Source organism: Aristolochia californica, unplaced genomic scaffold (assembly GCF_029961685.1).
Source record: "Aristolochia californica isolate CCGP_79_NKW_82.1479 unplaced genomic scaffold, dmAriCali1.0.hap1 SCAF_16, whole genome shotgun sequence".
Lineage (NCBI taxonomy): Eukaryota > Viridiplantae > Streptophyta > Magnoliopsida > Piperales > Aristolochiaceae > Aristolochia > Aristolochia californica.
The window spans coordinates 20,835,138-20,848,724 of record NW_027181837.1 but is presented as its reverse complement, the minus strand read 5'-3'; the positions used below and the strand labels follow the sequence as shown (position 1 = coordinate 20,848,724).

General features: G+C 35.1%; 3 protein-coding genes across 5 annotated transcripts; 2 read left to right on the top strand and 1 right to left on the bottom strand.

The window, feature by feature from the left end:
* Positions 1-3,625: 3,625 nt before the first annotated feature.
* Positions 3,626-8,889, top strand: LOC137953145 (coatomer subunit delta-like). 3 transcript variants are annotated; one of them, XM_068800384.1, is made up of 12 exons: positions 3,626-3,716; positions 4,784-4,837; positions 5,046-5,085; positions 5,399-5,622; positions 5,931-6,173; positions 6,279-6,441; positions 6,602-6,906; positions 6,992-7,190; positions 7,281-7,434; positions 7,622-7,684; positions 7,790-7,886; positions 8,583-8,889. In XM_068800384.1, the coding sequence occupies exons 2-12, from the start codon at positions 4,835-4,837 to the stop codon at positions 8,670-8,672; spliced, it is 1,581 nt and encodes a 526-aa protein (XP_068656485.1). In that variant the 5' UTR covers positions 3,626-3,716; positions 4,784-4,834; the 3' UTR covers positions 8,673-8,889. The 3 variants fall into 3 exon arrangements, with proteins under 3 accessions (XP_068656485.1, XP_068656487.1, XP_068656486.1); XM_068800385.1 differs by lacking the exon at positions 3,626-3,716 and adding an exon at positions 3,776-3,967; XM_068800386.1 differs by lacking the exons at positions 7,622-7,684; positions 7,790-7,886.
* Positions 8,890-9,693: 804 nt separating this feature from the next.
* On the top strand, positions 9,694-10,044 carry LOC137952716 (uncharacterized). The gene has a single exon (XM_068799775.1). The coding sequence runs from the start codon at positions 9,694-9,696 to the stop codon at positions 10,042-10,044; it is 351 nt and encodes a 116-aa protein (XP_068655876.1).
* A 340-nt stretch (positions 10,045-10,384) lies between these two features.
* On the bottom strand, positions 10,385-11,656 carry LOC137952715 (pectinesterase-like). Its single transcript, XM_068799773.1, has 2 exons — positions 11,227-11,656; positions 10,385-11,064 (listed from the first exon to the last, which is right to left on the bottom strand). The coding sequence occupies exons 1-2, from the start codon at positions 11,654-11,656 to the stop codon at positions 10,385-10,387; spliced, it is 1,110 nt and encodes a 369-aa protein (XP_068655874.1).
* Positions 11,657-13,587: the final 1,931 nt, after the last annotated feature.

Here is a 13,587-nt window from a genome sequence, read left to right as displayed (position 1 = left end):
TTTTATAATATCGAGGCGCTTAATCAAATTGTTGCTTTTAAAATATCTAAATTCTCCCTCTTAAATTAGTAATTAAAATATATAGTAAAATCATGAATTTATATAAACAAATAAGAGGGTATTTTATCATATAAAAATACTTTGATATATTTAACTTTTACAAGATGGTTTTATTTTAAATTTTTATTAATAAAATAAGATAGTTTTTAGCTTTGTATAAATTTATAAAATAATTACAAATTAAAATAAAATATTAATTTATTTAAATATAGAGATAAAATACCTAAAAAAATGTCTGATTTTATAATGTCTAGATGTTTAACCAAATTGTTACTTTTGCGATATCTAAATTCTCACTCTTAAATTAGTAATTAAATATAATATTAAAATTTAAAATTGTATATAAATAAATAAGTATGGTATTCTATTATATAAAAATACCTTGAAAAAGTACATAATTCATATATTTTATTTGTAAAAATAACTAATCATGAATTGATAAATTTTTAAAAGTGCACAATTCACACCTATCAAAAATAATATTTTAATTATTTATCTTGTGAACCTAATACAATGTTAATTTCACTTATTTAAGTATATATAAAACTTGAAAAAAGCTTCATCATTATTTGAAATAATTGTCCACTATGTTTTCTAAATGGCATAATAATAAAAAAAATAACAAAAGTACAACACATTTAAATATTTTATATAAAAGATCAAGTTAGTATCTATGAAATACAACCTAAATGTTCATATGCATTAAAATATAATAATTAATAATGTTGCCACATTTGAGTTGTTAATAAATCTCGACAATATGATACTCTTGCAGATTGTGTTATACGTTTCCTCTAAGTATTTCTTTGTTGGTCCTCATCATTTAAAAAATCATCACTAATCTCTATTTTCATCACCATCACACCCATCATCTTCTCCACTAGACACATCACTGGAATTATCCTCTTTATTTTAAAATATATCCATGTAATTACAACAAGTAATTATAATTTTTACCTAAATATTAAAAGTAAAAGGAGGAACATATTTTAATATTTTAAATCGAGCTTTAAAGCCCCCAAAGTATGTGGTAGTCTTTAGGGGGGGGTTAGTCAACTTGAAGGGTAAGATGACTATCAGCCGCATTACGTCATTCATCAGTTTACGTCGTTAGTGGAGCGCCATACTTCATGTCATCTGGATGTTGGAGATGAAGCGGAACATCATCTCCACGTTATAAAAATTGGAATCTGGTTTCTGACCCTTTTTGCCAATCATCCAGATGAAGGAAACGCGGGGGTTTGAAACCTCGATGTTTATTATTTTTTTCCCTCTCTCGCTCTCTTCTCATTTTCATTTTTTTCTCCCTCTTTCCCGCACCCCCTTTCTCGTCTCCCTGCACCCCCGACGTCTTTGCTCCCTCTCTTCTCTCGGACTCTCCTCTCCGGCCTCCGTTTCTGCCTCTCTTCTCCAGCCTCTGTCTCTCGGTCTTCTCTTGGACTCGCCCTCTCTCGTCTCCGTGCCTCCCTTTCTTTTCTCGGACTCGCTCTCCGTTTTTCTCTCTTATCCCTCTCGCCCTCCCTTTCTTCTCTCTCTTCTCCATCTCTTCTCCCTTTCAGCTTCCCACTCCCTTCTCTCTCTCACTATTCTCGTTTCCCCCAAAATACCTTACAATTTCATTCGATTTCCCCCATTCCGATTTTGTTAAATTTTATTACTATATTAAACTTTATATTTAAGTTTCTGGTAAATAAAATATAATTAAAGTATGCATTTGATTAATTAATTATTTTTAATTTTTTCAAAATATATTATTAATTAATACTATGTAAAAAAATCCATCTTACGTTATTAATATAATAATTTTTTATTTATCAATCATATTTATTTTTTATTTACTCTATTGTATTAGTGATTTAATAGTGGTAATTGAAATAGTGTTAACTCAAGCACTTGGTTTAATTAACTCATTTTTATAATTAATAAAATGAATGGTTTTAAATTTAATGGAAAAATATTTTTAATTAATAATATGTAAAAATATATAGTGTGTTAAAGTTAGTATTTGATAGATTTTTCCAGTTTAATCATGACTTTTTTATGTTAAAGAACACCATTTATTATCAATAAATTAATAATTAAATGTATTATATTCGTTTATGTTATTTTTAACGTTATTTATTTATGTTTTATGATTAATCTTGTGCACAATTAATTGACTCACGTAATTACTATATTGATGTACAATAAACAATAATATTTAACTAATATAATATATAATTAAATTAATTAGTACATGAATATATTTAATTATACATTAAATTAGTTATTCGTGTAGTAATAATGTTTATTTTACCTAATTTAATTTTTAATCATTATATTTTAATTAAGTATACTTTACAAGTTACTAATTCTCTTATTTTCTGCATTTTCCTCATTTGGGGACACTAACACTAGAAATTATTTTCCAGTGGACATGAACTTGTCTACACTAACACCTATTTCGAAGATGAAGTTCATGTAGATGCATGAAATGAAGATGAAGATGAATATCAAATTTTATATTTGTTGACTAACCCCCCCTTAAATATGAGAGCCTTCAATTGAACAATCCTCTCTCATTTGTAAGAGTGTTATCTCCAAATTCTTGCAAATGATAATGGGTGCCTCAATAGGGGAGTAAAAAACCATAGAACATTTACATAACTGGCATCTACTAAATAATATTTACATACAATAGAAGATACATTCTACGTGAATTAATTAAAAATGATAATAGATAAAAAGGTAAGTAAAGAAATATTATTTATCTTCAAGTACCCAGAGTTTATCTCGTTTGTTAATGTTGACTTCAGTACATGTGAATCAACTATTGATCTCTCTCATCCATCAAGTACATAAGTGAATTGCATGTCAAATGTATATGTTGCCATTATATTTTGTGAGAGAAAACCCTTTCGGTTCAATAATCTTGTTTGTTGATCAAACATGATGTGTGTTTTGATACGAGTATCATCAATAACATCAATACAATACTAATGACATCATTTTAATTAATAAAAATATACATTTGATATAAACCTAAATTATTCATCAAATGGATTTGTTCTTACCTTAAAGGATAAAACATGAGATTGTTCAAAATCTTCAGTAAGTACATATCGAAGACCATTTGACGTAATCAAAATGTAGTATAACAATAACATCTCACACCTTATTGAAATATTTATTGATAGTCCAATTCGATCTATTAAACATCTCTAATGTGATACTATATACTTGTTGTTGACCAATAGTGAAGAAAAAATATGTAAATTGTTCTTCTATAGAGATAATCCTTGTATACACATTCATGTCTTTATTCAACGCCCCTATCTTAACCACAAACATCCACGACCTAATCACAAACATATATCAAATAAAAATCTCATAAAATAATAAGGTTAATTTATCTAACTAGTATTTATCATCTCTTTTTTATCAAAAAAGAAAAAAAGAAAAAACTCCCAATCCGGTACCCTACCATGTGACCAATGTATGTGACCATTGAGCTAAAGACCGAACCCTCCACATATTATATGAAATCTTAGACGAATGTAGAGAAGGTTTCAAGACTCGAATAGAAGCCTGCTTGTCCGTATTGAGGCTCCAGCTTCTTCTTTACCACTGCTGTGACGTCCGGAGAACAACACCAATTTCCCCCTTAGTCGCCACAGGTAATCAATCATCTTCTCTGCCTTCTGTTATCCCCCTCTCTCCTCTCTGTTATGATCTCTCACGTCGATTCCAAATTCTGTCATTCTTTTATTTGTAGTTCTCTCCTTTCTCGTATTAAGATCTGTCTGTCTTGTTTCATGGCATTGATCTCATTCTCTCTGGATCTCGATCTCGTTCGACTCTCTGTGATTCACTCTTTTCCGCTTCTCATTCTCTGTCTTTTGGTTGGAAATATGTCTGCGTATAAATGGTGAGCTGACTCGTTCACTTTTTGCCGTTTGCTATCGGGCGTCAATTGTAATACACTGTCCCAAACTCCAACACCTTCTAGCTATGAGAAATTGCTTTCGCATCTTATCGAGTGGATCATTCCAGTCTGGAGTGGTTATAACCTCGAGTTTCAAATTTTGAAAAAATGCCCATGTCAGACTTTTTGTAAAAACAAGTAATATATGATTCGGAATTTTGAACATTTGGTTTTTTCAACTTGGCGCTAATTCGCATGCATCACTGGGATCATTCTGGATCTTTTCCTGTTTCATTTTGGAAATTGTGTTTAGCAATTTGTTATCTGTATGAAGGTCCACAAAGTTTGACCATTTGTCTCAAGTTTTTTAGTTGATTTATCTGGGGTTCGATTTGTTTAGGTTTTTATCCTAATGATTTTTTGGGAAATTGGCAGAATTTGCCTGTGCATCTATGTTTTCTTATAAGTCTGGCTGGGTTATAGATTTACCATGGTATTAGTAGCTTTCTATGGAAGTCCTTCAATGGCCTATTGTCCTAAATAATTAAAACAATCTATTCAAAGTCGCATTCTTCTGAAAGAGAATATAACATCCTTGGTCTCAGTTAGTAAAAATTACTCTGTTATAGAAGAAAGAAGCTACTGAAATTACTTATATTCATTTGGTTAGTTCTTATGGTGCTGAATCTATGAGGGACAATTCTATAGTATTGATATTCATATTTATTAAGCATAATTATCTTCTATATACCGCTTGAGAATTTTGTTGTGCTTTCTGATTGTACTAACTGCACATCTTGTTTCTGGACCTCTTTCCAGGAGCTGAGCTATACACAGACTATAAATCAATTGGTTTCTTAAACTTCCACAATGGTAAATGCTCTGGGTCATTTTGGCTTAGCATTTCTTTTTTAGTTATTTGTCTTCTGTGTGACTGTTTCTGAAAGATTATGTAATATATTTGCTAATTGATTTTTTTAAGGTTATGCTGATCAATCTTCTTTAAATAATATAAATAAGACAACATGAGGTTTATTCCTGGGTAATTACTTTTGCTTATACTTTTTAATCTGATGAATAGGTGGTTCTTGCGGCTTCTATAATTACCAAATCTGGTAAAGGTAAGTTTTCTTTTTGTGGCCTGGAATGTGATTGTTAAAGTGCTTTAACAATCATATCTCTTCATTCTGTTTTCTACTTTCAAGTGTTATTCCTATTCATCAAGCTGGGTTGTGCATCGGTGCTTCTTCTGATTATAATAATTTATTTGTGACTAATCTGCCCATAAATTTTTTATATTGGGATTTACCAAATGAGTTGATCCAGGAAAATACATATGTTGAAGCTTTATTATCTGAGGCATTGCCAAATATTGGCAGATCATGCTGTCACAATTTTCCCATTGACCTGTCTTTGATTTACTTATTATTGCAGCACTGGTTTCAAGGCAGTTTGTTGATATGTCTCGCATAAGGATTGAAGGGTTACTTGCTGCATTTCCAAAACTTATTGGCACTGGGAAACAACACACATATGTAGAGACTGAAAATGTCCGCTATGTTTACCAGCCAATAGAAGCTCTTTACTTGCTGCTTGTAACAAACAAGCAGAGCAACATTCTTGAAGATTTGGAGACCTTAAGGCTGCTTTCTAAAATAGTATCCTTTTCGTTTTGTTGCATGTTCTGTGTTTATTAGTTTCTGCAATTGTTGAATACTGCAACATATCTGAAATTTGAATTTCATATTCATAGACAAATATATTTAAATTTTGGTCTTCTTTCTTGTTAGAACAAAGTTACACAACTATTTAAGAAGTAAATAACAAAAGATTCGAAGTTGCTGAGATACTTTGGGTTTTTGAAATACAGCAGTTTAGTTCAAAGAAGGCAGCTCTTGAAGTTGTTCATACCTTATAAATAATGATGATGTGATATACGGTCAGTTGAAAGCTTAACTTCAATCAGGTGCCGGAGTATTCTCTCTCTCTAGATGAAGAGGGCATCTGTAAGACTGCCTTTGAGCTTATTTTTGCTTTTGACGAAGTCATCTCTCTCGGCCATAAAGAAAGTGTAACTGTTACCCAAATTCAGCAATATTGTGAGATGGAGAGTCATGAAGAAAAATTACATAAGTTAGTAATGCAGACCAAGATCAATGAGACGAAGGATATCATGAAGAGGAAAGCTAGTGAGATTGACAAAAGCAAGGTTTTAATGCTCCATAGTTTTTATATGACTTTTTTTCTATTTTGGGTTTCATTCATGTCTTGTTTTAATTCAATAACTTTCTAACCATATGGTTACCTTTTGCAGCTTGATAGGAACAGAAGTGATAAAGGTGGGCTTATGTCTCTTAACGGAAGAATTGAGAGCACCTTTAGTGATTTGAATATCTCTGGTGGTGGGAGTGGGTTTGGAAGTAGTTCAGGATTTGGATTGAGCAATGATGTGGAAACCTTCAATAGTAAGCCAAAAGGTTTGTGCATAATGATGTGGATGAATATTCTAAGCTTGTCTTTGTTTGTTTTGCAAATGATCAATAACTTATGTTGGAATCAGTTTAATTCTAAAAATTGACTAATTGGAGTACCCTTTCCTAGTTTTTTCGTTTCTTAAAAGTCCTTTTGCTTAATTAGGTCGTTCACCTGCATCTGCAACTGCTCCTCCAAAGGGTCTTGGTATGAAACTTGGGAAAACCCAGAGAACAAACCAATTTCTGGAATCTCTGAAAGCTGAAGGGGAAGTGATTCTTGAGGATGTAAAACCTGGTGTTGTTCAGTCAAGATCATTGGCAACACCTCCAACTGACCCCATCACATTGACAATTGAGGAAAAGCTTAATGTAACTCTCAAGCGTGATGGTGGGGTTGGAAACTTTGATGTGCAGGGTACCCTTTCTATGCAAATACTGAACCAGGATGATGCACTTATTCAAGTACAGGTCTGTTCTCTCTCTCTCTCTCTCTCTCTCTCTCTCTCTCTCTCTTTCCAAGTGTAGGATAATATGCTTACTGTTCTTTGTCCAGATTGAAACTGGAGGTGATCCTGCTGTCCTTTTTAAAACACATCCAAACATCAACAAGGAGCTGTTCTCAAATGAAAATATTCTTGGGTTGAAAGATCCTAAAAGGCCTTTTCCCACTGGTCAAGCTGGTGATGCAGCAGGAATTGGTCTTCTCAAGTGGAGAATGCAGACCACAGAAGAGTCTGTGGTCCCACTGACAAGTAGGTTACAAATTCTTAATGACTAGTTCCTCATTATGTTGAATCATTTATACTGCTTTTACATACTTGGAACTGTTTGTCCACTTGCAGTAAACTGCTGGCCTTCTATTTCTGGAACTGAGACTTATGTCAGCATTGAGTATGAGTCTTCTTCAATGTTTGATCTTCAGAATGTTGTGATCTCAGTTCCACTTCCAGCTGTTCGAGAAGCACCAAGTGTGCGACAGGTTGACGGTGAATGGAGGTCGGGACATTTGTCGATCTCTTCCTATAAATCTTTCTTCGTTTGGTACTCAGATTGAAATTTAAACTTGATCCACCCCCGATCATAAACCTCATGCATTTTTTTTTTTTTTTTTTTTTTGAAATGGACCTATGCAGTTTTTCTTTGTCAGTGCACTTGGTATTGAAGGCTTGTTCTTTTGGTGCAGATATGACCCGAGAAATTCTGTCTTGGAGTGGTCCATTCTTCTTATTAATAATTCTAACCGCAGGTCTGAAGTGGGATCTAGGTTTTATATGGTTGTTTTTTATGTCTATTTTATTTTAAAATGTTTCCATTTGTTAAAGGCTGGCTTGCTCTGTTTAACTCTTGGCAGTGGGTCAATGGAGTTTGTTGTTCCTCCTGTGGATTTGTCAATTTTCTTCCCTATAACTGTTAGTTTTACTGCTGCAACAACTTTCAGCGGCATGAAGGTTTGTGAAACTTAAATCAACTGCTGTCTATGATAGGGTTTCCTTTTTATATTAATATCCTTTTATTGTTATTTCTAAGTTTTCATCCATTCATTCTTGATTTGGGTTTATTGAGGTTGTGAGGTGTCTTCTTCTACTTTTATCTTTTCTCTCTTGTTGTAGAATTATTTACATATTTACATGCAAGAGTCATGGTCAGATATCACTTGGTCAAAGTTAACTGAATCTCATTGTTTGACACTTTATTTTTTTTATGGAAGCTTTATTTGGTTCTATTATCCATACATTGGCTTCCACTTAATTCTAAGAGTTCATGGTCGGACGAGGACAGAAAATAGGCTTTTTTTTCCTTCTTTGTTGAGTGGCAACCTTAACAAGCATGAGATTTCCTCCATGAAAATAAGAAAGAACAGCATGGAGTTTCAGCTTTAGCCAAACTTTATTTGTACAGTTTCATGTCATTAGCATAGTGCATACTGGCAAAAATGGACTCTTGTATGCTCAGGCCTTTTGGAATTTGTCTGAATGTTTTACTTTTATGTCGTTGTTTTTTTGGATCTGTAATCCTCTCATATGTCAGCACCAATTCAAAACAAGCAAGGCACAGCTTGTCTTGAGTCATTTTTTATAAGATTTCTTCACAAGAGAACCCTTGGCCTTGATTATGCGAGAATAACAGACTTCTGCTTATTGCAGGTTGTTAGTATTTTACCACTGAAGGGTGGTCTTCCGCCAAAATTTTCACATAGAACTCAACTTCTGACGGAGAATTACCAGGTTATGTGAACTCAACCACTAGCATGGGGCTATGAGGTACTGTTCAGGGCGCAGTTTTGAGTAATTCAATTGAGTATTCTTTGTCAATTTTTACAAGCTGTGTAATAAGATAGCGAAGAACATGAGCAAATGTTTACATGCATTTTTTATTACTTTTTATGTAAGAACTTATAGTTGGTTCATTGCAATAAAAATACTGCAAAAATGCCTGATGTACTGAAATTATTGTAGCAGTTGAAAGTGATTTTTCCTTCCATTTGTTTCCACCCAATTGGAGTCGAATGATTTCTCATTTTTCTTTCTCTCTCTCTCTCTCTCTCTCTACCATTTAAATTCTTATTTCTTAGAGCTTCTTTTGATAGTGCTTGGTTGTGAAAACGTTCAACTTAATATCACAAATGTTCAACCGCTTTACTTGGTGCCACATCATCACGCCACATCAGCACCTGAAGAGGTTGCACAACACAAGTGATAAGATCCATAAAGAAGATACGAACGTGAAAGGTTTGTTCCATATGGATCCATTTATGGTGACTCACCATGTATATCACTTGTAAAAACATTTGTCTTCAACATGAAAAAGGCAAGTAATAATTTGATTTAATCATAAAATTATTCTGTTTATCTTCTCCCATTAAATCCCAGGCTTTTCTGATTCTGAGAAAATCATTCTGGATATAAGAATGATCCGTGAAGCCAAAGAGTGTCCAGAAATAATTTCCCAGCTTGCTCTTGCTCTCCTGGCGTACACGTTCTCGATAACGTTTCATAGGCTGTCAATCCCTTCGAAACGGCTGTCCACGCTTCCCTCTCTCTTTAACACTCTGATTCCCTCACCAACTGCTCAGAACAAATGGCTGGTTTTATCTTCTTTCACCTCCTCCTCGTCTTCTTCTCCATCCCTACAACAGGAGAACCAAATCCGTCTTTCGTCCAAACGGTATGCAGACCCCTCAAAGACCGAGTATTTTGCGTCAACACTCTCCAACCCGTGCCGCGAAGCGCCAAAACCGACGTCCAGGGGCTGACCATGATCGCCACCGAGCTGGCCGTCGTCAACGCGACGGAGACACTGTTTTATCTCACTTGGCTGCTGAAGAATGTAACAGGCGATGGGTTGAGGGAAGCCATTCGAAGTTGCGGGAAGGATTATTCGGCTGCAGCGGAGGGGCTCGGGGAGACGTTGATGGATGTGGCTGGAAGGTCGTATGAGCAGGCTTATTTTAGAACGCAGCCCAGGGAAGCAGCGGGCAAGTGCAGAAAGGTTTTTGGTGATTCGGGTTTGGAGTATCCTCCTGCTCTTGCAGGGAGAGGGGAAATGTTGGAGAAGCTCTGTGATCTTGTTCATGATCTCATTTACTGGTATTTGGTAGATTTGTAGTGAATTCTTTCTGTTAGCAGTTTCTATTTTATCTTAAGACGGTTCCATGAGATCAGTTCATCCTTTCTTATCAGTGAAAGTCTGTCTGGTTTAAGCAATAGTCTCTGTCTGCTTTTAATACTACACAAGCCAAGCAGGCTGCTTTGCAAAATATGAAATTTAAGAAGCTTATTCAGAAATCACCCTACAGAAAGCAACCTTGATTTCATCCTTCCCAAGAGATGAACGATTGAAGCAACGAATTATCGAGCATGGAATCGTTCTCCTCTTCCTCTATGCTTTAAAGCTTATATAAAGAGTAGACTCATGGCATTTCCTCCGAGTCTAACAAAAATTACTTTTATAAACCAGCTTTAAATGGCACCCGTAGAGCCGGCAACCAATGGTTCCCGTGGATGAAGGCGGCGACTGTGTACTGCTTAACTTCGGCAGTGTTCGTGACGGTTTTATAACCACCCCATTTCACCCTCTTCTGGGTGTTTGATCCCGGACCAGTGTTCGCATACTCGCGGAACTTAACCGTTATCCTCTCATTCGCGCCCATCGCTTCCAACCAACCTGCTGGTTCGATCAACTTATCTAAGAAAGACTCCATTACTATAGCAGTGGAGAACTTCTGCCACGGTCTACCCAGATAGGTTTTCACCGATCCCAGGTTTTCTAAGGCAGTGATGTGGCAGTTTTGGAGAACGACTGCGCCTCCGGTGATCGGGTCGGTCTTCCCTTGAGCAATGATAACATTTGCTTGTCCGTTTAGTGGCCGGCGGGCATAGATGTTACAGTTTTGGAAGACGACGGAGGCGTCTCCGAAGATGAAGTCTATGGTGCCGACGATGTCGCATGATCTGTAGAATTGGTGATTGATGTTGGCGAAGAGGGTGTCTTGATACCCCAGAAAGCTGCAGCGGAAGAAGGCTGATCTGTGAGAGTCGCTCCTCATGGCTACTGCTTGCCCTTGCTGCGGCCCCGCTTTGCTTACAAATGCCATGTCCCGAGCAAAGAATCCGTCTCCTAGTACCACTGTTAGAAAGAAATTAAAAAAAAAATTACATACATTTGAAAAAATCAGAAACTAATTATCTGAAGAAGAGCTGCGGTTACTGGAAACAACAGGGAAAAAAAAAATCTGATTAGTTTAGTAAACGAGACCCGTTCTTCCATGTAAATGATAAAAAATATTACCTAAGGCTCCTGATGTGAGGATGCTGCCGGCCTTGTTACTAGTGAGGATAGTTCTTTTTTTGCCGTCTCCGGCGAAAGTTAGATTCCATTTCTCTTGCGGCACTACAACGTTCTCTACATACTCCCCGGTCTTAATATATATCACATACCGTCTTGTGCTATATTTTGGCGCTTTGTCTACTGCTTCTTGGATCGTCCTGTAATTGCCTCTCCCGTTCTGTGCAACGACAGCATTGGCATTTAATCCAGACAACCCTGCCAGCAACCTTCGGTTTGAGATATTTGGTTGATCGCCTTCTCCCGTCTCTCTCTGAACATCCGTTTGAATGACTCGGTCTCCCTTCACAAAATGGTTTTCTGAAGATAAGGACTGGAAGAGAAGTGGGAGAAGAAGAGGAAAAGAAAGAATGAAGAGAGGAGCAGACGCCATTGTTTCTGTACGAAGAGTAGAGCTAGAAGAAGGGTATTTAAGGAGAAATTAACCAGAATCAGTCTCGAAATGATTATCCATCTTTTCTTCCAGTTTTAGTTTCGAATTCTCCTTAAATAAATTAGCTGCGACCTTTTGATTTCCAATAATCACTCACAAGTAGAGAAAAGGGTAATCAATTCCGAGTGGGTCCTCTCAAATTCATATTACCTAATATATGATTCATTAAAAGCCATAATTTCAAATATGGCCATGTAATCCGTGGACTATTGAGGTAATTTTGTTACTGATCTTAACAGATTATACAAATTACTTATTTACCTTTTTTATTCAAATTTTTGTTTGAATTTATTTATTAGTTTATTATTATTATTATTATTAAAAACCGGCTATTTCTCAAAAAGGAGGAACCATTCCCCTGCTATGCAAGAAAGGGAGAGAGGTAACCCTTTTTACTCTCTTTTCTGCAAGGGGTTGTTCGTGTTGGAAGCAAAGGTGAGCAAACAACTCAAATAAGAGAAAGGAAGAAGAAAGACAAAAGAGAGACCAAAGATAAAGGGAATTATTGTTACAATTGTTTGCGTATTCAAAAGACATGAGTACATGAATATTTATACTACTCAAAAGACACTTCTACATTTAATGACTTGTAACAAAATATATTCTCTAGATGCATCTTATCACACCAAAAGACACTAATTAATAGAATGGATGCGTTTTCGATTTTGTTAAACAACCTGTAGTAAATTGGTAATAACTTCTTCTAGAAAATTTTAATTCACAAATTGATTTGATTCATTGGAACCTAGACAGGCATAAATTTCCAATTACATATTATTTACACCATTTAAATGAGATTAACCCCTTCAACTAGTTCTTTGATTCCAGTCATGTTTAATATCTAACACCCCATCTTAAATTTGATATATTTGAAACAACGATCAACATTCTCAGCTTTTAAAAACTTTCATGTTTGAGAGGCTTAGTGAAAATGTTAGAAACTTGATCGAGTGACTTTACATATTCCATCTAAGCTTCCATTTTTTCAACACACTCCCAAATGAAATGATATCTTGTATCAATATGCTTGGATCGATCATTAATCATTGGATTCTTTACTAGAGCAAGTGCTAATTTGTTGTCTACATTAATCTTGGTAGCTTCACTTAATTCCAAATGGAGCTCCTTTAATAGTCTTCTTAACCAAATTGCATGATAGTTAGAAGTTGGAGCAATATACTCAAATTTATATGTTAAGAGCATGACTATGGGCTGCTTCTTGGAGCACCAAGAAATTACACTATTTCCCAAAAAGAAGACAAACCCAGTAGTGCTTTATCGGTAACCAATATCTCCAACATAATCACTATCATAATACCCTATCCACTTGAATTCATTTGAAGATAATAAAAAATTCCATAGTCAAAGGTACCTTTGAGATAACGAAGAATCCTCCTAGTTGCCTTCATATGTAATTCAGAGGGATTTTTCAAGAATCTACTCACAATTCCAACTGAAAATAAAATATCAGGTCTGGTACAAGTAAAATACCTCAAACTTTCCACAAGGCTTTTGAATAAAGTTGGGTTTACTCTTGCTCCATCATCAATTTTAGAAAGTTTCATGCCACATTCCATAAGGGTATTATTGGGTTTACAATTCACCATGTTGAATTTCATGATCACTTCCTTTGCATAAGTCTCTTGATAGATGAAAATATCATCCTCTATTTGATTTACTTCAATTCCCAAGTAGTAAGACACGAGGCCCATGTCACTCATTTCAAATTCTTGAGCCATAGTCTTCAAACATTCTTGGATTACTTCGTGTGAAAATAAGATCATCTACATACACACAAACAAAAAATCATCCTCTATTTTCTTGTTTTACATAAAGTGCATATTCATGCATGTACCTAGTAAAGTCATTCT

What these genes read in the sequence shown, in the direction of transcription:
- LOC137953145 (XM_068800384.1), top strand. An exon ending in CTTCAATAGTAAGCCAAAAG is followed by an intron (nt 6,442 to 6,601) that starts GTTTGTGCATAA and finishes TTGCTTAATTAG; the next exon opens with GTCGTTCACCTGCATCTGCA. An exon ending in GTCTGTGGTCCCACTGACAA is followed by an intron (nt 7,191 to 7,280) that starts GTAGGTTACAAA and finishes GTCCACTTGCAG; the next exon opens with TAAACTGCTGGCCTTCTATT.
- LOC137952716 (XM_068799775.1), top strand. Translation starts at nt 9,694, where the DNA reads ATGATCGCCACCGAGCTGGCCGTCGTCAACGCGACGGAGACACTGTTT.
- LOC137952715 (XM_068799773.1), bottom strand. Translation starts at nt 11,656, where the DNA reads ATGGCGTCTGCTCCTCTCTTCATTCTTTCTTTTCCTCTTCTTCTCCCA. An exon ending in CCTCACATCAGGAGCCTTAG is followed by an intron (nt 11,065 to 11,226) that starts GTAATATTTTTT and finishes TCTTTCTAACAG; the next exon opens with TGGTACTAGGAGACGGATTC.